Raw genomic sequence first — 25,328 nt, forward strand, 5'->3', positions numbered from 1 at the left:
CCAGGGCTGGATTTCGCCACCAGATCCCTTGCATTTTTCTTTTCCCACTGTGCACCGATGTTGGTTCCCAGGAGGGAAATTTTTTTTGGTTGTCGTCGTTGTTGTTGCGTTTTTGGTTTTGTAATTTCTTTGGTAACAGAGATGAAGAGGAGGGATGGGAAGGGGCAAGAGTGTGTGTCGAGGGGTGGATGGGGCGAGAGGCAAAGCCAACAAATCTGCTTTGTCTGTGTCCATTCCTCAGCCGAAAAGTGAACCAGAAATCCAGAGGTGAAAGGTGGAGCCAGTCACCAGGACAGATCAGATCCTTCACTCCGAGTCTCTCCTCCCGTCTCCTTTCCAACAATTGTTATTTTAAATACCCGATTTCTGTAGCTAAAATGTGCTTCTTTGACCTGCTGGGGCGCCAGGCGGCGCGGAGCAGCGGGGGTCCCCTCGGGGTGGGGGTGCTCGGGTCCGTGGAGGCAGGAGGGGACTCCTTCACCGTGGAGCTTCTCTGGGAGGGATCTGGGAGTGGGGTGCTCTCGTGGGTGGGGGGCTGTGAGGGGCCTGGGGTGTGGGTGCTCCTGGGGTGTCTGGGGGGGTCAGAGGAGGATGCCCATAGAGGGAATGGGGGTACAGGGATGTTCTCAGCCAGGTTTCCAAAACCCTCAAGGGGTGGAAGTGCCATGTGGAGATGGCACAGAGGGTCTGGCTGCCTTGGGGAACCCGTGAGCAGGGGAAAACCTCCAGCAATGAGAGAGCTGGCAGGAGCCCGGGAGCCCTCCAGGCACTGGGAGCACTTCCCCGGCTCAGTCCCCTTTGAACCACGCCAGGTCTGGCCCTGGTGCAGTGGGGCTGTGCCCGAGCCCAGCCTGTGACACCCCTTCTTGTGTCACCCCCACGTCTACCCCTGGGGGAGCCACAAGGATGGCTGTGACAGAGATCAGGGCGAGAGGTCAGGACAGGCCCCTCTCCCCAGAAACCTTCCTGGGCAGGGAGAGATGAGGCTCTGTGATCCCCAGGGACCGGGGATGCTTCCTTCCAAACAGAGCCCTGCTCCTCCCTCCATCCCACACCACCCACGGGCTTCCTCTGAGCCCTCCTGGGGACGGCGCTGACCTGGCCACAAACCCTGTCCCTGCTCCATGAGCTGGCAGGAGGTGGCAGCAGGAGGTGGCAGCAGGAGGTGGCCCGAGGCCCACGTCCATGGGTGACACCCAGCTGAGGGTTTGGGAGGCTGACAGACCCACCCCAAAAGCACCCACCCCAGTCAGGCCATGCGTGTGAGTCTGGGGTTGGCTTTGTCATGAGGGGGACATCCAGGAAGGGGCAGGGGGGGCTGGGGGACATCATGCTTTGGAGAAAGTGCTTGTAGACGACGAGGGGACCCCGGGGTTGGCGCCTGGCTCCTCCTGCCAGCGGTTCATGCAGCGCCGGCGGGCGTTCATGAAGAAGTTGCTGACGGTGTTGAGCTCCAGGCCCAGCTGCTGGGAGATGGTCATCTGCATCTCCTTGGACGGGCGCTTGTTCTCCTTGAAGATGGCGATCAGGGTGCGGCGCTGCAGGTCCGTGAAGACCAGGCGCTGCTTCTTGGGCTGCAGGCTCCGGTCCTTCTGCTGCTCCTGCTCCTTGCGTTTGCAAGCTGGAGATGTTCAAAAGAGAGAACAGGGCTGTTAATTTGGGCTTCCCCACCCTGGCCCGCTTGCAGGTTGCCCGGCTGCCTCCCAAAATCCAGGCCCTTCCCGCCAGGAAACTCTCTGGCTCGTGTCCCACTGCTCCCTCCTCTTCCTCCCTGCGCCTCCTGAGAAGGGACAATGGCCTCTTGTGACGCCAGGGTGACAAAAGCCTGGGGGAAGCCCAGGGAAAGTCTCAGCATCTCCAGCTGACCCTGGGACTAGAGACTGAGGAAAGCCCTGGACTGCTCTGTTCCCAGAGACTGGCTATTGGGATTCAGCCCTAAATTCTGGGGGTTACCCTTGGGCCTCCCTCAGCATGGTCTCACTCCTCATCACCCCTGTGGATGTCCCTGGAGGACTCAGGGAACCGGTGTCTCCTGGCCACCACATCCAGCTGCCAGCTCGGAAATGCAGGGGACAGGGACATTATGGAAGGGTCACTCTGCAGCCTTAATCCCACAGCTTGGAAGGACCCACCATGGATCCACCTCTCTGGGAAGGGGTTTTCCTGCCTGAGCCACTGGAGGCTCCAGGAAATTCTGTCTCCCCTGTGTGCCTTTGCTATCGGATCCTCTGGCACATTTGTCAGCATTGAATTAAAAGCCTTCCCTACATGTTTGGCTGGAGGCAAAGGTCAGCACAGAGGGGCTGCCAGGGGGGAAGCCAGGAAAGCCCCCCTGACCCCAGCACACTGCATGAGGGCAGAGGGGAAAGTGAGTAAAATAGATAAATATATGAATGTTAATTGTGGGGATATCAAACACACTGCTGGTGGAAGGGGTGGAACAAGGGGACCTTTGCTGTGATATTTTCTTAGAAAACTGTAAAATGGTGGAGGTGGCTGATCCAGTCCCTGCTCAGAGCAGGGCTGACCCTGAAGCTGTTGAGGTTTGATCTGGGTGCTCAGGGACTCAACCAGACACAGAACTGTAGGGACCTGAGATGCCACAGACACGGCAGGGCATGGATCTGACCCTACAGGGCTGGGGACAAAGCATTTCCTCCTGGGAAGCTGAGAAAAGACAGAGCAAACTGTGGGCTGAAGACTTCCCAAAGGCAGTCCCGCTCTTGCCCGGGCAGCAGCAGTTTTCACCTTTGGGCTTTCTTGGTTCAGATTTTCTGAAGGATTTTGCAGGGTGCCTTGAGACATTTGCTGTCTGGGTGGCAGATTTCAGCTTGGCACTTGCAGGAGCCTCTTTGGCCTGGAGGGCTCAAAGCAAGTTCCAAGCTCCAAGCACAGATCTCGGAGGGGCCAAGATGCTGCAGGGCACAGGACAGGTATTTCCCTTGGGCTAAACCCCTCCCTGCTCTCCAAACACACCTCCACAGCCACAGGGGAGGCAATGTGTAACTCAGGAGTAGTGGGAGGCTGTTTGGAGTAATTTCTTCCCCACTGGAAAATAAGCAACCTCCTCCTCCTGTAGTTCCTCAGCTGCCTCCACTACAAGCCCTCTTCACACCACCTCGAACTGAGAGAGAAGGATGAGATCCACCCCTTCCACCCAGGGCTGGGGAAATCTGGAGCTCACTGAAGGAGACAATTAATGCAGCAGATTGAGCTCTGTGTCCCAGCTGCTGGGCTCAGCCCTGGCCTGGACCCCAGAGCCACCAGCTCTGCTCCCACTGGGCAGGGGATGGGAGGCACCGAGCTGGACACCACCAACCACTCTGAGTCCAAACCAGCCAGCCCTGGTAAAGCCAGTGGAGAACCTTCCCCTCCCCTTCCCCCTCCCCCAGGCAGGTTTGGATGCACACCACCATCCTTAGGGACAAAGGGACACTCTGAGTGATGCCAGGGGACCCTGTCCCAGGGGTGCCTTACTCAAACAGCCAGCAGAGAATGTGGAAACCTACCCTATGACCATCAGATGCTTGCAAAAAGAACAAACAAAAAAAAAAGCCTTTATAGAAAATTTGACTTTTTTTTCCCCCAGACATGAATTTTAAAAAAGAACCCCCCACCAAAGTCCCCCCAAGCCAAACAACAAACAGAAACACTCCCCCCACACTTATGCCCTGAGCCCACCCTCCCAAGCCCTCCCGGCACCCCCAGCATGCTCAGCTCCTCCTGTGTCCAGGGTGGGCTCCTCACACTCCACTCATGGAGATTTTGCCCTGCAGGATGGCCTTTGGAATGTCTCCCACATCCCCGCAGGACCCGTGGGTGTGACCCAGCTGTCACCCTGGCAATCCAGTCCGTCCTCTTGCTCTCCTTTCTGCTGGCACCCATTCCCACACCATGCTGGACATCCAGCCCAAGGTGCAGCCTCTCAGCTTTCCAACCTCCATTCCTTTTTTAGCAGTGATTATTACAACCCAGTCTCCCATCAATAACTCTGAGCTCCGAGGCAAACACAAACCACCAGGGTAAGACTGGGCTCCTGCAGTGGAAGCAGTGCCATTGTCCAGGCACAGGTGACATCCCGCTCCTCACCCCTGCTATTTTGGGTTATTTTTGGCCTGCGCTGCCGCTGGCGGCCACATCCCCCATTTCCTGTGCTGGTTTGTTTATTTATTAATTTCCCTTTCTGCTGACGCAGCCCCGCTCCCCTCTCCCCCAGCTCAATCTAATTACAGCTCCGCACAGCAGCGATCGATGGCGGCGCTGCTCAGATCTATTTACGGCAGCCATCAACCCCTCCACGGAGGATCTTTTTCCCATTCCCCATCCCCTGGGCGCTGCTTTCCCAGGCAGCCTGGCTGTGGCTGTCCCCACGTCCCCGCAGGCAGCCAGGGACGAGGGGCAGCCAGGTGTGGCATTCACATTCTCTGAAAAAATCTCTTTGCCCAGAATTTTTCTCCCGGGAAGCTGAGAAGCCTCAGAGAAAAAGGAAAACAATTCTTATCTCATTTGCTTCTCCTGTGTTTTGCTCATGTGGAATGTGGCTGGAGATTGTTTACCCACAGGTGATTGTTCCATTGGGTTCTGGTGTGAGTTGTTTTCACTCTCTGGCCAATTCCGGCCAAGCTGTGTCAAGACTCTGGAGAGAGTCACGAGTTTTCATTATTATCTTTTTAGCATTCAGTAAGTCTCCTTTCTGTATTCTTTAGTATAGTATAGTATAGTATTATTTAATATAATATAGTATTATAAAGTAATAAGTTAGTCTTCTTCTGAGAACACAGAGTCAGATGCATCATTCCTGCCTTTGTTGGGGCATTCCCTGAGAATACAATAGCCAGGGGCACAGCTCTGCCTCCCACCCATACCAGCTGTGGGTCAGGTATTTGTGCTCCAAAATCCCTTTTTCCCCCCAAGTTCTAAGATCCAAACAGCCCAGCCATGAGTTAATGTTGTATTTCCATCATGTCCTTCCCGGCTCTCTGGGCTTGGCTGTGGGGATGGGGACATTTCCAGCCCTGCCTCTGCACGTGTCCCCAAAGGACAGGGTTTATTTATTCCTGGGCTTGTCCTGCTCCTCCTGGGACACAGAGGGCCCTGGCAGCACCAGGACCATCCCAGCCCCAAGGCTGCCAGAGCTCCAGGAGCATTTGGACAGCGCTGCCAGGGGTGCTCAGGGTGGGCTTGTTGGGGTGGCTGGGCAGGGACAGCGCTTGGGACACAGAGGGCCCTGGCAGCACCAGGACCATCCCAGCCCCAAGGCTGCCAGCGCTCCAGGAGCGTTTGGACAGCGCTGCCAGGGGTGCTCAGGGTGGGCTTGTTGGGGTGGCTGTGCAGGGACAGCGCTGAAGATCCCTGGGGGTCCCTCCCAGCTCAGGATATTGCAGTCTCCCACAGCTCTGTTGGCCAATAATGGGCTCACCCACAGTGGGGTTTTCTCCTCTGTCAACCCCTCCCCTGCTCGTTTCACACCCTCCAAACCCAACCAAGGAGCCCAGAAGTGACAAGGGGGGGACAGCAGACGCATTGGGACAGGGTTGGTGACGGCACGGATCCCTCCACACAGCGGGCACACAATCCAAACAACGCCATCCCTGAGGCAGCTCTGACCCAGCTGCCGAAAAAACAGAGGGAGCAGAGACAAGGAGGAACCTCGGACAGGGAAAGCAGGAGGAAAGAGCTCCAGAACGCAGAGCCATCCCACCCTCCTCCCCAGAGGTTCTGCCCAGGGTTTCTGCCTCCCGGGAGCCTCATGTCAGAGGCAGCGCGTTTTCCTTGACTTAACCTTGACAGCTCCGAGCAAAACATCTCCCAAATCATTTCAGAGGGGACATAATGGAGACAATCAAATGGCTGCTGCTCAGGAACTGCGATTATGCCTCGCAGCGTGAACCCCGCCAAGCATTTAACTAATACCTGATGGCTTTGAGGCTTCCACAGCCTGTCAGACCCTGCTTTCTCTATTATACCAGCAAACCTCTGCTTTTCGGCCCCAGCGTGCTCTTCCCTCTCCATTCACTTGCAATACAACCTGTAATTTTCTGCCCACTTTGCTTAAGTGCTGGTGATTTGTTGAAATCACAAAAGACAGCCAGGGGCTTTCAGAGCCAGCACAACGGCTGTAAGCAAGGATAGGGGGAGGAAATTCTGCACAAAACCCACCAGTTTCTCTCTTTTTCTCCTTGTCAAATCATCTCCCAGGGGTGGAAGAGAACTGAGGAGCATTTATGGGCTCAGAGGGAGGTGGAGGAAGAAATGGAGGGGGGAACCTGGGTGTGGTTGGCCAGGTGGGGACAGGTTTCCCTGGTGCAAAGGTGGGATGGGCTGATGTGGGAAATGGATTTGTAGAGAATTTCTCAAAGCCTGGCAGAAGGCTCACACAGTGCGCATCTGTGTGCAAAGCTTGAGATAACAAAGGATGACTTAGAAATGCCATGGAATGGGACAGACATTGTTGAGAGAGAAATGGAACTGGAAACAAGTTTCAAAAGATGGCCTTGCAAATAAGACTGGATACTTTGGAGAAATAGAACTATGAAAGATGAATTGTAGTAGGACCCATGAGGGGAAATTTTAGATTATTGGCTTTGAGGCATTTACAGCATGGTGTGGCAAAGGCTGATAGGCCAAGAAACACTTATAGTGTACTGTAATTAGGAAATAGTTAATTTCTGATTGTGATGGTGTGAATTACAACATCTGTATTGTCTCACCCTTCTCACGAGACTGAAAATGGGACAAAAGTTTTTAAAACACCTTTCAGTTACCCCATCTCTGGGTCAGAAAAGGGCCTAATCCAACAGGCTGATTCCACTGGTGGCCACTGGGTGGGAAATGGCCCTGAGCAAAGCTGGCTGCTCTCTGTGCCTTCAAGATGGGCCCAGCCCCTGGACTGCCTCAGTTTCCCCCTCTCCTTGAAGGGGCAGAGGGATCTGAAAGGAGGTTGGAGCCAGGTGGGGGTGAGTCGAAGGCTCACACAGTGTGCATCTGTGTGCAAAGCTTGAGATAACAAAGGATGACTTAGAAATGCCATGGAATGGGACAGACATTGTTGAGAGAGAAATGGAACTGGAAACAAGTTTCAAAAGATGGCCTTGCAAATAAGACTGGATACTTTGGAGAAATAGAACTATGAAAGATGAATTGTAGTAGGACCCATGAGGGGAAATTTTAGATTATTGGCTTTGAGGCATTTACAGCATGGTGTGGCTAAAGCTGATAGGCCAAGAAACACTTATAATGTACTGTAATTAGGAAATAGTTAATTTCTGATTGTGATGGTGTGAATTACAACATCTGTATTGTCTCACCCTTCTCACGAGACTGAAAATGGGACAAAAGTTTTTAAAACACCTTTCAGTTACCCCATCTCTGGGTCAGAAAAGGGCCTAATCCAACAGGCTGATTCCACTGGTGGCCACTGGGTGGGAAATGGCCCTGAGCAAAGCTGGCTGCTCTCTGTGCCTTCAAGATGGGCCCAGCCCCTGGACTGCCTCAGTTTCCCCCTCTCCTTGAAGGGGCAGAGGGATCTGAAAGGAGGTTGGAGCCAGGTGGGGGTGAGTCTCTTCTCCCAAGTAACAAATGACAGAAGGAAATGACCTCCAGTTGCACCAGGGGAGGTTTAGAGTGGATATTAGGGAAAATTTCTTCATGGGAAAAGTTGCCCAGCCCTGGCACAGGGTGACCAGGGCAATGGTGGAGTCACAAGAGCACATGGTGGGAAAGATCCTCTGCTCTCGGCACCGTAATATTTTCTCTAGTCAGTCTTCTGTTGTATTTTTGATAAGGTTTTAATAAACCTTTTAAATTTTTGGGAAGTGAGTACCATTTCTCACAGTACCAACCATGGAATGATCAGAGCAGAGGCTGCCCTGCAGTGCCCATTCCTGGGATCTCCCAGCCTTCAGCTGTACACGATTAAAAAAATCACCTCCTGGCCTCCAAAACTTGTGGGGAATTTTGGGTGCTGTGGTCCTACAGCATCTGAGCCACTCTGTAGTGATAAAAGAAACCCCATCAGAGGCCACTCAGAATCTGGGAGATGCGGTCAGGAGCTGCGGAGCACCCCAGAAAATCCCGGGAGGACTGACACGTCTCAGCCAGAGCTGCCAGCCCCGCACGTGTCCCCTGGTGGGGCCAGGCTTCCCCCCGGTGTCCCTGCAGCCCGGCGGGGACGAGGAGAGCCCCTGGTCATTGGTATGCAGCCGGCGCTGCAGGGGGAGCCGCTTCCCCGAGCCCAGCAAATTAAATCTTCCTCTGAGCGCTGCGAATGAGGAGATGAGATGAGATGAGACGAGACAAAGCGCTGCTGCCTGCACTTCCCTGCCCTTCCCTTCCCTCCTGCGCTTCCCTTCCTTCCCCCCCTGCACTTTCCTGCCCTTCCCTCCCCTCCCCTCCCCACACCGAGGTTTCGGTGCCTCAGCCCAGGGGGCAGCTCTGATCCAGCTGAGCTGGATCCAGCATTTGTTTTGCACTATGTATTTTTCTATATGTGCTTTTCTTAGAGGTTAGAAATTTGTTATTGACCCTAGCAGGTGATCTCTAGGTTTTAAAATGGTGATATGTGGTAAATTCTTGGTGAGAGCCTTTGCAGCTGAAATTTGCCTATGAAGTTAGTAAATTAATGATCTGTGTATGTGTTAATGGGCCCAGGATGTTAGGATAATGTTATTCTTTGACTCTTCCAGTTCGATCTAGAAATAATGCAATGGATCTGGCTCCAGCAGCCACCCACAATGACCACCCCACAGCCTCAGGAGATGGCATCCGGAGGAGGGAAGGGGCTGGAAAGGGAAGCACAAGCCCTCTGTCCCCTGCTCGGGTGACAAGGCTCCTTCCCGAGATGGGGGTCCTGATTTGGGGTCATCAGAGCTGCCCCGACACGCAGCAGAGCCCCCAGGACAGCTCATTTCCTCTCCTGCTCTTCCCAAGCATGGCCTGCTCTTCCATGGGTGGCATTTTCATCTTTCCCAGCACTGAAGCAGAGGAGTTAGTCTGTTTTGAGGGTGGCTGAAGCGATACAAAGGAGCTGTGGCTGCTGCAGCTCTGCTGGCTCCATCCCTCCACATCTGCCCTGGTTTTACCCTTGTCCTCCCCAGGAGAGCTGCTCTGGCCCTGTGGCAGCCACCAAACCCCTCTCAGGGACACCAGAACAGTTTCACACGACTTAAAAAGGTGAGTTTGTTGTTAAAAGCATTTCCTTTCTGCACAGGTTTCATTTCCCACTTGCTTTTCCAGACTCCTTTGTGAAGGCAGACCTGGTGCCCTGCTCCGCTCTCCCAGCACCCAGGGGAACCGGGATCAGCTCACAGAAGTCACTTCCCCCATTTGTCCTATTTCCTCCCTTTCCAGGCCTTTTTTTTTGGGGGGCCAGGATCAGCTGCTTTTATTGTTCCGGTGGAGACGGCGGCCGCGGGGAGCTGCTGCCGGGAGCGGAGCGCTGCTGCGGCGGGGCTGGGCTGGGCAGGAGCCGCGGAGCGAGGCAGGGCGGCTCGGATCTCCTCGCTCCTCTCCCGAGTCAGCAGCACTTAGCCTGACGAGAGCAAATTGGTGCTAATGAAGTGCCGGAGTCAGGCGGCAGCGCCCGGAGGGATGGCAGCGGCGGAGGGGATGAGGCTGGAAAAGCTCCATCCCCTGGAATGGGTTTTCCTTGGAGCCGGCGGGACTCGCTTGTGCTCAGCGCTGGTGCGAGAGCCACAGCTACAGATTCTGGGGGAAAAGGGGAGTTTGGGGGTTGATTTGTGTCAATGCTTCAGGGAGGGCTGGTGTTGGGTCAGATATTAGGAAAAGGTTCTTGCCCCCGAGGGTGCTGGCACTGCCCAGGCTGCCCAGGGAATGGTCCCGGCCCCAAGGCTGCCAGAGCTGCAGGAGCGTTTGGACAGCGCTGCCAGGGGTGCTCAGGGTGGACTTGTTGGGGTGGCTGTGCAGGACATGGACTGAAGATCCCTGAGGGTCCCTTCCAGCTCTGCACATTCCAGGATTCTTCCATTCTGTGAGAATGAGGTAATGCTGGACAAGGAGCCTGTGATGGCAATCCGGGGTGGCATCCCTGTGACACTGAACTTGTTAGTCCATGGATTTTCATTCAGGTTGATGGTGTTGCTGTGCTGCAGGATGAGCTCTGTCAGCTGAAGGATCCACTTCCAAGTTTGCTTCTGAAGGACCAGTCCTGCAGCTCGAGTTGTTCCAGAATATGTACATAATATTTACTGAATAGGCCAATAAATTGTAAATTAATAAATTAAAGTGTTAATTAAACACAGGGGATTCACAGATCTACATGTCAGCAATTGGTGGACACACTCTGAATTTCAGATAAATGCAAACTGTGTGAAAGATAAAATATTCGTGGCTGAGGGTCCTGTGCATTCCACTCTGTCCTCACCCATCACACAGGAGAGGAGCAGCAAGGATCTCCCTTTGGGATTCCCTGCTCCTGCCTCCAGCTGCTCCTGGAACTCTGAGCAGGGACAATGAGCAAGTTCAGTGGCAATGGCATGTCCTTCATCAGAGTGTGCTGGCCCTGAGGTGCTCTCAGCAGAGCCGGTGCCCAGAGAGGGCCCAGAGCCATCACCAGCTACAAAACGTGTGCTGGAGACAGGGAAAAAGCAGTGGAGGGGAAAAACCCAAGAGTTTCCTGCATGTCCTGATGAAATCTGGTCCTGGGTGTGTTTATGGGGCGTGAGATGGGAAGGTCACAGAATCCCAGAATCACAGACTCCCAGAATCACTGGGTTGGAAGAGACCTTCAAGCTCATCAAGTCCAGCCCAGCCCCAACACCTCAACTCCCCAGCTCCCTCAGTCCCTTGGGGCTTGGCCAAGTCACTTCTCAGTGGGCTGCTGGATTTCTGTCTCTGGTGCAGGGACAGCCAGGACAGTCTGTAACCCTCAGGGTGGGGTGTCCAAGGTTTGTGTCTCCAGGACCCTCTGGAGGTGGGCAGGATGATGTGCACAGGGGCTTTGGCTGCTCCGGGTACCCCTGAGCTCCAGCAGGGCGTGGCAGCAGGGAGATCCAGCCTGGAGCCCCTCAAGGTGTGGGGCCCCACTCCAGGGGAGCCCTGAGCATTCACAGCCCTCTGTCAGCCCATGTCACAGCCCAGCTCCAGTGTGACCCCAAATCCCAAATCCCAGCTGTTCCCACCTGGCACAGAGCCAGCATGAGGGGCAGGCCCAGCCCTGAGCACAGGCTGGGGATGAACTCATGGAGAGCAGCCCTGGGCAGAAGGACTCAGGGTGTTGTGGGTGAGAGGCTCAGCCTGCCCCGGCCATGGGCACTGACCCAGAAACCCCCCCAGTGCTGCGCTGAGCCCCCAGCGTGGGCAGCAGGGCAGGGGGGATTCTGCCCCTGTGCCCCTGTGCTCAGGTGAGAGCCCAGCTGCAGAGCTGCCCCAGCCCTGGGGAACAGCAGCAGGAGGACGTGGAGCTGCTGGAGCCAGGCCAGAGGAGCTGGGTGGGCTTTAGGGTCCCTTCCCACCCGAACCGCTCTGGAATTCTGTGACAGCGGCAGGGACAAAGCCCCATTCTGCCCCTCGCCGTGGCCCCTCAGGTGTGACCTTGCGGCCCAGGGTGACCCCTCCCCGGCTGAGGGTGAGGAGGGGTCCCCGCCCGGCCCCCCCCGCCATTTCGGAGCGCTGGTCCCGCCCGCTCCCCCCACACCGGCAATGGTTCGTTCCGCAGCAGCTCCGGGCCGTCCCCGCCGCGCTGGCGCCCCCGTGCGGATGGCCGCTCGCGCTTCCCCCCGGGGCGGACGCAGTGGTACAGCCCGGCACCCCCCCGCTGCCCGATGGACCGGCCCTTGCTCCCCCCTCTCCCTCAGCGCAATGGGCCGGTCCGGCCGCTCCGCGCACACAGGATGGAGCGGTCCACCCGCGCCCCGAGGGGGGGACGGAATCGGGAATAGCACGGCCCGGCCCGGGTGCGGGACAGGGAAGCTCCGTGCGTCCCATTGCTGCCCATCACTGGCCAATCACTGCCCCCATCACTCCCTATCACTGCCCAGTTACTGCCTCATCACTGCCCATCCCTGCCCCATCCCTGCCCCATCCCTGCCCCATCCCTGCCCCATCCCTGCCCCATCCCTGCCCCATCCCTGCCCCATCCCTGCCCCATCCCTGCCCCATCCCTGCCCCATCCCTGCCCCATCCCTGCCCCATCCCTGCCCCATCCCTGCCCCATCCCTGCCCCATCCCTGCCCCATCCCTGCCCCATCCCTGCCCCATCCCTGCCCCATCCCTGCCCCATCCCTGCCCCATCCCTGCCCCATCCCTGCCCCATCCCTGCCCCATCCCTGCCCCATCCCTGCCCCATCCCTGCCCCATCCCTGCCCCATCCCTGCCCCATCCCTGCCCCATCCCTGCCCCATCCCTGCCCCATCCCTGCCCCATCCCTGCCCCATCCCTGCCCCATCCCTGCCCCATCCCTGCCCCATCCCTGCCCCATCCCTGCCCCATCCCTGCCCCATCCCTGCCCCATCCCTGCCCCATCCCTGCCCCATCCCTGCCCCATCCCTGCCCCATCCCTGCCCCATCCCTGCCCCATCCCTGCCCCATCCCTGCCCCATCCCTGCCCCATCCCTGCCCCATCCCTGCCCCATCCCTGCCCCATCCCTGCCCCATCCCTGCCCCATCCCTGCCCCATCCCTGCCCCATCCCTGCCCCATCCCTGCCCCATCCCTGCCCATCCCTGCCCATCGCTGCCCCATCTCTGCCCCACTTTTGCTCCACACACGAGGCAGTAAAACCATCCCAAATCCCCATCCAGCCACACAACCACCGCCCCGAGCCCACCGGGATCCCGCTGTGCCCCGAGGTGTCCCCAGGTGTCCCCCCGGGCGCGTGGGGCCGCGGTGGCACGGCCGGCGCTAAGCCAGTGGCTCTTAATCCACCGGGCCGGCGTTATTAGTTCAGCTCCCCAGGCATTTCCCGCAGTAATTGCGCTGATCTGCCAGGGATTATGCGCTGCCACCGGAACGATGGATGATGTTTTAATTTGAGCTGGGCATCTCCGGGGAGGGCAGGGCAGGAGCGAGACCCCTGAGCGCTGGGGAGGACGCAGAGCCCTTTCAAAGTCCCACTGTGGGGTGAAGGGGCTGCTCAGGGGTGTTTTAGGGTGGGGGGCAGCCGGAACCCGCACGCTGGTGGTCCGTGAGGCGATGGACAACAAGGTCCCAGTGCTGTGACACCAGTGATCCCAGCTGGGTGGGGATGGCGCTCAGCTCCCCCTGCGTGGCTAGGGAGGGCTCTTCCCAAATCCCAAATCTCTGCTGGGCTCGGGTGAACGATCACTGTGCCGGCCCCATCCTGCCGGGAGGGAAAGCCACGGGAAAAGGGCTCCTGCCTCCTCCCCTCCAAAGGCAGCAGAGAAACTCCCTCCTCAACGTTACCTTTAAAAATGACCCCCACCCCGCGCTGTTCCTTCTGGTAACGCAGCAATTAATCACGGCGAGGATGGGATAGATTTGTAATCAGCTCCCCCCTCCCACCGCCCCCATTTCGCAGCCCTGGGTGTTTTTCCTGGGCCCCCCCGCGCTCCCCCGCCCCATTCCGTGTGGGGATGGGGCCAGCGCAGCCCATTGATCCTGCCCGGTCGATTTTATTGAAACTCCCACGAGTGGCTTTAACTGCGTGTTGGATATTGCTGGCACATCACTTTGATGGCGACGTGACCGGCGGGAGCTCGCGGGCAGGTTTGCGGGGAGGGCTGCGGGAAGGGGGATCCATCCCGCAGGAACTGCCCCATTCCCCGCCCCATTCCCTGCCTTAATCCCTGCCCTATTCCCTGCCCCATTCTCTGCTCCATTCCCTCTTCTATTCATTACCCCATTCCCTGTCCCATTCCCTGCCCCATTCCTGTCCCCATTCACTGTGTATTCCCTGTCCCTATTCCCTTGCCCCATTCCTTGCCCTATTCCCGTCCTCCATCCCCTTCCCCCATTCCCTGTCCCTATTCCCTTGCCCCATTCCTTGCCCTATTCCCGTCCCCCATCCCCTTCCCCCATTCCCTGTCCCCATTCCCAGTCCCATTCTCTGTCCCTATTCCCTGTCCCTATTCCCTGTCCCCATTCCCAGTCCCATTCCCTGTCCCTATTCCCAGTCCCATTCCCTGCCCATCCCCAGGGTTTCCCCCCGAAGGTGGGAGGGTGGAATGGGACAGCAGAGCTGGAGAAAGGGCTTGGGATGGTTACAGGGAATGGTTTCTGTTGGAAAGGGGTTTGGGGGTAAAATGGGTTGAGAAGGAAAGGAGAGAGTGAAGGGAGGAAAAAAGAGAGCAGACAGAAATTACTTGAAAGGAAAGGGAGTAAAGCAAAGGAAGAGAGAGAAAAGGGAGAGGAGGAAAAGGAGGAGGAGATGCAGAAGAAGAGCAAAAAAGGGAAAGAAAAATAAATAAGAAAAAAGATAAAAGGAGAAATACAAGGAAAAGAAAAAGAGAAAGATAGGAAAAGGGGGGGGAAATGGTAAAGAAAAGGGGAAAGAAAAAGGAAAAGGAAAAAGGGAAACAAATGAAGAGAGAAAAGGAAATAAGGAAGGAAGGGAGATAAAGAAGAAAGAAAAAAGGAAAAAGAAAACAAGGAAGAGGAAGAGTAAAGGGAAGAGAGGAGGGAGCGAGGGGACCCACGGGTGGCACAGCTGTGCCCGAGGCAATGCCCAGCAGCCCCTTGGCTCCCCCTTCCCACTCCTGCCTCTTTTCTCTGTTCTTGCACAGCAGGAGACACTGCCAGGGCTCTGCTGGGTGACAGTGACACTGCTGGGGGGCACTGCCAGCTGACAGTGGCACTGCCAGGCGCTGCCCCTCTCACCAGCAGCACTGGGGTCTCTGGGCTGGGCTCAGCTCCCGGAGCACCGGGATGAATCCCCCATCCAGAGGAAGCACAAATCCTCCACAAACCCCCTGAAAACTGCTGGGGTATGAGGCTGAGGGGGGGTCTGAGCCCATAATGTCCCTCAGGGTCCCTTTTCCCGAGGATGAAGAACCTGGCTCACCCCCAGGTAACCACAATGGAGTCACCACCTCGCCATGGTGACATAAAGCAGAGCAAAGAAATCTGGGCTTTTCTTGCAGGTGGTGAAGGCAGAGGAATCAGCATTTGGGGTGAAAAAGCCTGTTAGGGTTTTGGGGAGATGCTTTCAGAATTTTTCCAGGAAAAGCCAACTGGTTTGGAATCATCTTTCCTCAAATAAATGCCCTGATTTTGATGATTTTCTTTCCATTTCTGTTTTCTGGCTGCTCGTGTGTGCAGGCAAGTGGCAGGTGGCTTTGGGCAGTCCAGCAGAGGAGCTCCCAGGGAAACACCAGGGTAGGGATTCACTGCCTTCCACTCGAGAAATGTCACTAAAATCCCTCAGTTTGGCCCCCAAAAAAAGGATTAACATCAGGCATTGATCCAGGCATGCATTTCCAGAGGCCTTGGGGTGACTTTGAAGCCTGGCAGGGGAGTGCCACCATCGCCCCATCCCTGTGCCCCTATTCCCTGTCCCTATTCCCTGCTCCTATTGCTTTCTCCTATCCCTGTCTCTATTCCCTGTCCCTTCCCTGTCCCCATTCCCTTCTCCTATTCCCTGTCCCCATTCCCAGCCCCATTCCCTGGAGTTGGGGGGAATGGGGAAGGGAATCCCCATTCTGGGGAGGCTCTGGAAGCACAAACCCCTTTGGCATCGAGCATCACATTCCAGCCCAGCTGCGCCAGGTGCGGCTCCATCCACAGAGGGAAACGCGGCCGAGATCCACCCCCCACCCCGAGCTGGAATTTATCGGGGGTGCCGCGCCGGGGCAAACAAGAGACCCTCGGAAAATGGGGAAAACCCACGGAATAGGGCCAGATCGGTGTGAATACAGCAGGGGCGGGGTGCTGCCGCTGCTGCGCTGCCCGGTCCGCGGCGGGCTCCGCGCTGCCCCGCGGTGGGAGCCGCTCCCGGAGCGCGGAGATCTCTGTCAGCCCCTGATGCTATCGCCCGTCAGCAGCTCCCGCTGCAGCTGCAATTTTATCCCTAATGGGGAGGCTTCGCTCGTTACCTGCTCGTTATCGGCCATCGGGAGCGGCGTGGCTCCCGCAGAGGGACCTCGGAAGGCTCCGGGGCACCGCGGGGTTCCCCGGGTTTCACAAGCCGGCACTGCCAGAGCTCTGCCGCGCGCTGCCAAAGCACCTCATCCCCTCTGCTGCCCAGGGAAACTGAGGCACGAGCGGGGGTTGTCAGTCCATGGCCACGTCACCGCTCGTGTCTCTTCCACGTGGTGGCTTTGGGACATTTCCCCGGGGTCAAAGCCACCCTTGCCATGGCCCTCGGCTGCCCCAGGCTGTGCCCTGCTCACACTGTGGGCACTCCTTGGGGACAGCATCACCTGTGGCCCGAGGTGTTTCCCCTGCTGTTGGTCCATGTGGGGGTTCTGTAGGGTCCCTGGCAGCCGACCCCGACGCTTTGGGTTCCCGCAGTGCCCTCAGCTCACACACCCAGCCCCGCAGGCCCAAATGTTTATGGCTCTCTGGAGTCATTCCTGCAGCAGGAGAGCTCAGTTCTGCTCCAGCCTGATGGGAGACAGCAGCTCCCCTTGCTGCCTCGTCCTGCCGAGCCCTGAGCTCAGCAGAGTGGCCTTCGTACCCCTGGCCATGGCAGCAGCAGCAGAAAAAGCTGCAATGTACAATTTGCTCTTCATTTTTTTTTCTTTTCCTTTTCTTTTTTGGGAGTTTTTTGGGGGGGGCTTTTTTTTTTTTTTTTTTTTTTTCTTTTTTTTTTCCCTTTTCTTTTCTTTTTTGGGGGGGCTCTTTTTTGTCAAGGTGTTGGGATGTCCTCCTTCCTCTGCAAGCAAGGAGAACACAGCCACTCCCAACCTTCCCATAACAGCCCCTGCTTTCCCTCCTGCTCCATATGGAAATTTTCCATATACTTTTCCCAGGCTGGGCAGAGCTGAGCCACCCTCGGTCTGCCAGGGGTGACGAGGTTTCCCAAATCCCAAAGCGAATCCAAGCAATACGAGCAGCCCTGCCCATCTCAGCCCAGCATCCCTGCATCCCCCCACGTGGGCAAGGCTTGGCTTCAGCACCTGTGCAACACCTTGAACCCAACTCCTCCAGACATAAAACACCCGTGGAATGGCTTTAAAATCACTTCTGAACCTCCTCTCCTTGCGCTGCACAAACCACCAGTGTTTAGAGCATTGATGCAGATCCCTAATGGAATATATATATCTATTCCATTATATAAGTTTCAAGCATGACCCTAATAACTTAACATATATATATATATGTATATAAATTTGCTAAGTTATTAGGATCATGCTTGAAATCCTACCCGTGTCCATACAAACATCTCTCCATTTTAATACTGAGTTCTTATTTTTTAAATACCCTGATACCCCCTTCCAGCCCCAGAGAACCGACATTGCCTCTTTGCTTTGCTATCTTTTAACAACACCAAACATTTCAAAAATCCATTTCTCCCATCCAAGCCAGACTTGCTTTACATCTTGCTGGATACAGAGATCTCCCTGTATCATTTGAGGTATTAATGAGATTTTTGAATTTCCATTTAATCAGCAAATTTTGCCGCTCAGTGGCCCCAGTCCTGCACGGAGCCAGGATTAAACACACTCCAAAAGCTGCCAAAAGCTGCTGCTCGCCAGCACCTCCCTGCACTGCTTCTGGATGAGGATGGAGGGGAACATTTTGGATTCCACCTTCCTATTTGGGCCAGTTTCCAAAACCAGGGGCTGCCCCAACCTCTCTGCGCTGCCCTTGGGGCTGTGCAGGAGTAGGGCCATGGCCAAGTGCACGTCCTGGCTGGGTCAGACCCTATCCCAGGCTGATGGGACACATCCTGGGTTAGTGAGACTCATCCTGGGCTCCTTTAAGCCTCAGCTTCATGCTACACTCCAGGAATTTGGACATCTCAGTTCAAATCCAAAAAAGAAGCCGGGCCAGAGCCATGAAGGTGGGTATGGGGTGAGGGCAGATCAGAGCTGCCCAGTGCCTCCATTCCTGCTCAGGGTCAGCCTCCCTCTGCTTGAACCTTTCCAAAAAACTCGGGGAACCTCAGGAGACTCTTCCTCTCCTGGGAACATGACTGCTCAGGTTCTGTCCGAGCCAGGGAAGCAACAATTCCTGCAGGGAACACGGCCTGTCCTGCTGGGATTCTCTCCCAGCATCCCAAATTGCACCCAAGCTCTGGAGCAAGAGGAGCATTTCCACACCCACAACGAGCTGCCAAGCCTCAGTTCTTTCAAGCCAGGCTCTGATGGAGTTTATTTCATTTCAAATCTTATTTTTGTGTTCGTGTTTCCAGTCAGCAATCACCACCCTGCTCCAAGCCCAGGACGGCCTCACACCATGAACCCCCCGTGCCAGGAGCTTTCTGCAGGGATTTTTGTTTCCTTTACACCCAGGTGATGCCCAGAGCAAGGCAGGAAAACACGAGCCTGGGCCCTGCCTCTGCTCTTCTCCTGCCTTCACCATCCCTGTGCTTCCTCAGCTTTTTTGGCACCAAGGGAGCTGGGCAGAAAACGCAGTGATGGGAGCACAGAGCTTCCTCCTCACCCCTCAGTGGGGCACGGCTGCCCCCCCAGAGCCACAGACTCCCCGGCCCTGCAGCTGCCTCTGAGCAGAATGAGAAAATATTGGATTTGTTTTGTGAAGGGAAAAAAAATAAAAAATAAAAAAAATAAAATCCAATATTCTGTCTGCGATCCCAGACTCTGTGCCTGGTTATGGCAGAAAAATGCTGTAAATCTCCCCTTTCCCCACCAGTTGGGAGAGAAAAACCCATTTTCTTTTAATATTCTTATTCTTCTCCTGGTCTAAGCACCATCATTTTGCAGTCAGCTCTGCAATCTCTTTGTTGACCAGGGCTTAAACCTGCTCTCCCGGCTCCCCCGACCCCGGGAAGTCGCCTCGCACACCCTTCCCAGCAGCTCCCAGGCAGCGGCAATGAGATTTTAATAGATGTATTTTCAAATTAGTTCTGGGCCTTTCAAGACTTATCAGTTAAATGAGGTTTTTCAAATTGATTCAAAGGTCACTCCGAGAGTTTTCTCTTCTCTGTTATCTCTCCCTTATGGTTTCAGTGGCGATTGACAGGACAAGGAAAAAAATTATCACCCCCGTGTTGTACACCCAGAAAAAGATAAACCCAACAAAAACCCACCCAAAATGCGAACCCAAATTAAAAGGAGGCGGCAAGAAAAGCGCCAGGCGTGGCTCCCGGGGCTGGGGCGATGTCCAGAGCCCGTGGGGGATTTGGGGAGCAGCGTTTGGGGGAGCAGAACCCCGCGGGCACGGGTGGGTGGCAGGCGGCACCCCGCGCAGGGGGGAGGCTGTTTCCTGGGGGTGGGGGGAAGGAACCCCATTTAATGTTTAACTTGCGGGAGGTTTATTGGCCCCTTCTGAGGCGCAGATTAGGAGCAAACAGAAAAACAGCCGCGGGCGGAGCGAGGCGGCCCCGCCGCGCTGATAAGGCGGCGGCTCGGAGCGCGGAGGGTGCGGGGAGCTGCGGGACACGGGGCTCAGGCAATGAGGGACCCCAGGAGCTGCGGGACACGGGGTTCAGGCAATGAGGAACCCCAGGAGCTGCGGGACACGGGGCTCAGGCAATGAGGGACCCCAGGAGCTGCGGGACACGGGGTTCAGGCAATGAGGGCCCGCAGGAGCTGCGGGACACGGGGTTCAGGCAATGAGGGCCCGCAGGAGCTGCGGGACACGGGGTTCAGGAAATGCGGGACTCCAGGAGCTGCGGGACACGGGGTTCAGGCAATGAGGGACAGCAGGAGCTGCGGGACACGGGGTTCAGGCAATGAGGGACCCCAGGAGCTGCGGGACACGGCGCAGAGAGAGCAGCGGAGCGCGCAGCGGCCGCCCCCGCGCAGCCGGGGACGCCGGCAGTGGCTGCTCCGTGCGGGCGGAGAAAGTCGCCTCTAATTCAACAGAATCCCAAAACGGGTTGCTTCAGAAAGGATCTTAAAGCTCATCTCGTTCCAACTACATTTACGAGCTAAAAAATAATTTTTTTTAAAAAATACAGCGAAATAAAATAGTAATTTAAGAAAAAAAATTAAGAAATTCAAGTTAAAAAAACCCAAAAAACTAATCCAAACCAAAACAAAAAAACCCAGACTTTTTAAGGTTTGGTTGGTTGTTTTCTGTTCCCCAACTGGGACAAAGCTTTGCCTCCTTTCTCGAATCTTTCTCCGACTCCCTGCGTGGGCAACTCTCGCGGGCCGGGAGGAGCCGCTGAGAGCCGAGACCCCCAAAATCTCGTTTTCGCCCATTTTACGGCGACAAAACCCATTCGCTCCCGGTCCTCCACAGCTCTCCGCGGCTGCGGCGCCTTTTTCCCGTCGCCTGCGGCCACGCGCGGATCGAAAGCAACGAAACCGTCCGCGGATTTCCGCCGCTCTCCCGGGCCAGAGCCGGGCCAGAGCCGGGCCAGAGCCGGGGCCGCCCCGGTGCTCGGTGGCCGCGGGCCTAGAGGAGCCGTCGTTGGGCCAAAGTCGTTTGAAAGAGGCTGAAATTAAAACAAAACTCGTGAAAAAATATTTAAATATATATATTTCCCGAGGTTTTATTCAGCGCCATCTTGTCCCTTTTTCTATCACGTATGTGTATTAATTTTGCGGTATTAATTAGTGATATTAATTATTGGCGTTGTCAAAACCCTCGGGCATTAGCCTCGACCCAGCCCCGCGGTCGTGCTCGCAGTTCCGGGGTGGTTTTGGGGTTTGTGTTGAAAAACGACACTTGGTGCTGCGGTGGAGACATGTTCGGGGAAGGGATTCATAGCAGGAGAGGAAGGATTAAAAAAGAAAGGAAAAGAAAGAAAGAAAGGAAAAGGAAGGAAAAGAATGGAAAAGAAAGGAAGAAGGAAAGAAAGAAGGAAATAAATAAAAGCAAGAAAGAAAAGCAAGAAAAGCAAGAAAGAAAGCAAGAAAGAAAGCAAGAAAGAAAACCAAACAAAACGAACAAAACAAAGTGAAAGCAAATACAGAAAAAAATGAAAATGAAGAACGAAAAAACGGGAGTGGGGGGTGAGGAGTGGAAGTGTTAATGGGAAAATAAAACGAAAGGTTGGAGAAGGAAAAGGAGAAGCGAATGTAAAAGCAGCAGGAGCTACCCGGGCCCCGCGGGGCCAGGCGCACCCCACGCGCGGGGGTGAATTCCACGCACAGCCGGGGAAAACCACGGCAGGAGGGACCCCCGAGCGCCCCTCCGAGCGGGGCACGAAGGAAGGCGGCGAGCAGGGAGCGCCGTGCCGCGAAAGGGACACGACGGCGGTGCCGCCCTCCCGAGAAATAATCACGAGCGGATTTCCCGGTCCTGAGTGCCGGAATAAATCGGTGGCGGGGAGGGGGCTCCCACTGGAGGGGGGCTGGGATGGGAGCGCACCCAGAGCCACGCGAGGGACACGCAGGGTGGGGAGGCACCCCCTGCCCGCCGCGACACGCGGGGAGGGAGGCGCAGGAGCGTTCCCACCTCCCGCATTCCCCTCGGGGAAGGAGCCGGCGCCTTTTCCCAGGGCAAGAGGGGTCGGGGTTTAGCGGGTGGGGGCCACACTCGTGCAAGGACCCCCAAAAATGCCACCGTGGGAGCTCTGCGTCACCCAGGGCCCTGGCAGGCCTCGCGGGGCGGTCACGAAGTTGGTGGAGATTAATCTGGAGCGGGCCCGGGGGTCTGCGGCCGCGACTCGGGGTCGCAGAGATGAATGGCCCGAGGGGACGCGCTGGGCACCGCCAGCTGCTGCCCAGATGTTTCTCCGTGGGACCCCTCCTCTTCTGCGGAGCCCCTTGGGGCCAGCGGGGCCGGAGGGAGCGCGGGGCGGCCGGAGCTGCAGCCCCCTCATCTCCCAGCTGAATAATTAATGGTTCATCTCGGAGGGGGCGGCGGGACGGGGGGAACTGGGCTGGAAAGAGGAGAAAAGCGGCGGTGCCATTTCTAGTGGCCCGGCGTGGTCATCGATCCGCGGCTCACTGACTCGGACTAATCCATCAGATGGACTCCTGCGGCCCCGGACCGGGACCAGGACCAGGGCTAGGATCGAAAATAGGAACAAACAAAAAGAGAAGAGGAATAAGAATAGCACCGGGACCAGAACCAGGACCAAGACCAGAAACAGGAATAGAACCAGGAGCAGAACGAGGAACAGGATCAGAAAGAGAAATAGGAATAGAACCAGGACAGAAGCAGGAATAGCATCAGAACCAGTACCAGTACTTGCCCCGGCCGTGCCACACGTAGAACACATTTTTTTTTTTTTTTCCTTATACCGGGAAGGAAAAATTCCTCTTGCCGCCCAGGTCCCTTCCCTGCTTGCCGGGGGGCGAAGGTGGCAACCATCCGGACCCCTCCAGGCCCCCAGCCCGGGGCAGCCGGAAAGAACGAGCGGAGAATCCCCGAGGCCTCGGGCTGGGGATTCGCCTGCATCGAGCGGGGGGCTCGGGCCCGGCGCCTCCCAGCGCGACCCCTTCCCCCCGATGCCGCCGCTCGGGGCAGCCGGGCCGGGGCTGAGCCCGGGGGGCTGGGGCGGACCCCAGGGCCGGGCCCGGGCCGGCGAGGCGGTGGCAGGAGCGAAACGAAAGCGGGAGCCAGCGGGGCTCGGGGCCGGAACAAAGAGCCAGGAGCGGGGGGCAGCTCGGCCGAGCCCCTCCAGGAGCCGCGTGGGGAGCGAGGGCAGCTCGGGCAGGGTCAGGACAGGAGCCTGGGCTGGTGGTTGGTGGATTTTTCCCTGTTTTCACGGGCAGCAAATGAACAAACCCCGTTCCCCGGAAATCTGGGGGGTTAATTCCTGTAAATAATGGGGACATGGCGGCCCTGGCGCTGGGGGAAACGGCGCCGGGGAAGAAAAAGAATTCTGGGGAGAATAAACCTCCCACGGCGGCGCGAGGAGCAAAGAAGTGACAGCAGGGACAGGGACCCTACGAGCCGGTTCGGGGACAGGGATCCCTGACCCGGGCCGGGGACAAGGACCTCTCGAGGCCGGCCGAGGAGAGAGTTCCCCTCGAGCTTCCCCCAGCTGCGGCCGCCTTTTTATCATCACCATCACGGATATTTTAAATTATTATTACTACTATTATTTTTTAATTATTCATTATAATTTCCAATTCTGGCGAGGCAGAAGCCCGAGCCTGCTGCTCAATTAGCCCCAACAACGGGGGCATTAAACGGCCGATCGCGGCAGTGTTTAAATCTTTATTTACCAGAACCTTGTAAAGCCAAGAACAATTTGCATTCTATTAACTGCTTTTCAATAGGGCATCGACTGGAACTAAAAGATGCCACTACCCTGCCCTAATTAAAGAGCAACTGAATTACACTAAATACATATGAACGCTGCTCTTCCCCATAAATAACGGCGGGTCCTCGTCGCTGGCTTTGCCCGTCCCCACGGGGAGCTCGGATTTCTTAAAAAATAAATTAAAGATCACTAACGTGTGTTTTGTCCGCCGCGGCTCGGCCCCGCGGAGCCAAGAGCTCCAGTCGTTTCCGGGGGAGCGGCTCCGAGCCCGGGCTGGCGGGGAGCACCGGGCACGTCCCCGCTCGCCGCTGTCCCCTCTGTCGCACCCTCCGGCCCCTTCCCCGCGACCCCCGCCCGCCCTCGGCGCAGATCGCCGCGTTTCTCCAGCACAGCCTCGGACCAGCGCCGCCCGAGACCGCGGGGAACGGCGCTGCGGGACCTCGACCCAGCCGGGACACGGGGCAGGCGGGGCTCGGTCCTTCTGCCGAGGGCAGCCGGTGCCCGGAGGGAGCGGAGCGCGGCCCCCGTGCCGCAGCCCCGGTGCTGCAGCCCCGGCGGGGTGGCCCGGAGATTCCCCTGAGCGCGGCCCCGGTACCGAGAGGCGGTGGCCGAAGCGACGGCGGAGGAGTTCCAGGGTACTGCCGGCCCCACGGGGCCGGTTCGGCGGTACCGAGAGGGAAATCCCCAAGGCAGGAGGACGGGCGGCGGCCAACTGGCACCTCTGGGCTCCGTCCAGCAGCGATCCCGCATCTCTCCCGGGGAGCAGCAGGCCCGGGGAGGCGGGAGGTCGCCTTAGGTATAACTCACCTTAAACATAAATTCCTTCCCTTTGGTCTTAAGGTCACAAACCGGATCGGTACACCGCCCGGGCCCGGCCCCAGTTCGCGATGGCAACCACGGAACCCCCGAGGGTTCCCACGCGTGTTCGCAGCACCCCCTGACCCACCCGCCCGGAGGTGCGGGACGGGCGGCCCGAGCCGTGCCGTGCCGTGCCGTGCCGTGTCCTACCTGCCAGTCTGAGCGCCGACATCCTCTGAAATTCCGGCTCCTGCAACCATTTCCACATCCTGCGGAAAGTCTCCCGGCCGGACTTGAGCTTACTCCAGGGCTTGGGGTTCCGCAGCAGGTCCGAGAGGGTCCCCTGGGAGCGGCACAAGATCCTCTGCGCGAAGATGGCCTGCGGGATGCTGTACCGCTTCAGCTCGGCCGTGATCCGCTGGGCCACCTCCTTGGTGTTGATCTCCTCCACCTGCCCGGAGCCGCCGGGCTGGGAGCCGGGGCCGGGCGCCGGGCGCTCTCGCTCGCCCAGCAGCGAGGCTCCGGGCTGCCCGTGCGGGTGGCCGTGCGGGTGCATCCCGTTGAGCGGCGGCATCATGGCCGAGCTGGGGGCCGCCAGCCCCCGCGCCAGGTGCTCCTCGCCCCGGGACAGCATCGCGGCGTGCGAGTCGAAGCCGTTGGGCGAGAGCATCTTCTCGTTGGGCAAGTGGCCGGCGGGGCCGTAAGGGGCCAGCGGCTGCTGGGCGTTGTGGAGGCTGCCCAGCCCGTTGGGCAGCGGCGATAGGGGCTGCCCCATGGCCGGCATGTCCTTGGGGTAGTGGCTGTAGAGGTTGCCCATGGAGGCCAAGCTCCGCTCGTCGCGCATGAGGGTGAAGCTACCGCTGACGTTGCCGGCCAGGCGCGTGTGCGGGTGGTGGTGGTGGTGGTGGTGGTGCGGGTGGTGGAACTTCTCCGAGACGGTGGAGATGGGCGGCAGGTGCTGCAGGGGAGTCAGCGTGGTGTAGGTGCTGCTCAGGCTCATGCCGGAGGGCGACTCGCAGGACATGCTCATGGCGGGGTGCAGCGGGGCTCCCAGGCTGTGCTCGCCGCGGTAGTCGCCCCCCTCCAGGATGGAGGCCATGCCCGAGACCATGGCGGGCCGGCCGTGCGGTACCAGGTTGCGGTGCGAGCTCTGTCGCCCGTGCGCGGGGCTCAGCAGCTCGGCGGGCTGCGAGTGCGGGACTCCGTGCAGGCTGCCCAGGTTCTCCATCGCCAGCTCCATGGTGGCCGCCGGGCTCTGCCGCTGCCTCGCCCGCTCGCTCGCTGCCTTCCTCCCCCACCCCCCCGCCGCCGCCGCCGCCTCC

The 25,328-nt window shown here is 57.6% G+C and overlaps 1 protein-coding gene across 1 annotated transcript; it reads right to left on the bottom strand.

The window, feature by feature from the left end:
* Positions 1-1,328: 1,328 nt before the first annotated feature.
* ONECUT3 (one cut homeobox 3) lies at positions 1,329-25,246 on the bottom strand. Its single transcript, XM_041467146.1, has 2 exons — positions 24,217-25,246; positions 1,329-1,621 (listed from the first exon to the last, which is right to left on the bottom strand). Exons 1-2 carry the CDS (start codon positions 25,244-25,246, stop codon positions 1,329-1,331), a joined length of 1,323 nt encoding a protein of 440 aa, XP_041323080.1.
* Between the last annotated feature and the right edge of the window lie 82 nt (positions 25,247-25,328).

This window comes from Pyrgilauda ruficollis, unplaced genomic scaffold (assembly GCF_017590135.1).
Source record: "Pyrgilauda ruficollis isolate IOZ18807 unplaced genomic scaffold, ASM1759013v1 scaffold200, whole genome shotgun sequence".
NCBI classification, from domain to species: Eukaryota; Metazoa; Chordata; class Aves; order Passeriformes; family Passeridae; genus Pyrgilauda; species Pyrgilauda ruficollis.

Coding starts and splice junctions, on each gene's coding strand:
- ONECUT3 (XM_041467146.1), bottom strand. CDS start 25,246: ATGGAGCTGGCGATGGAGAACCTGGGCAGCCTGCACGGAGTCCCGCAC. Junction 1,622..24,216: donor GTCGGCGCTCAGACTGGCAG/GTAGGACACGGC, acceptor GAACATCTCCAG/CTTGCAAACGCAAGGAGCAG.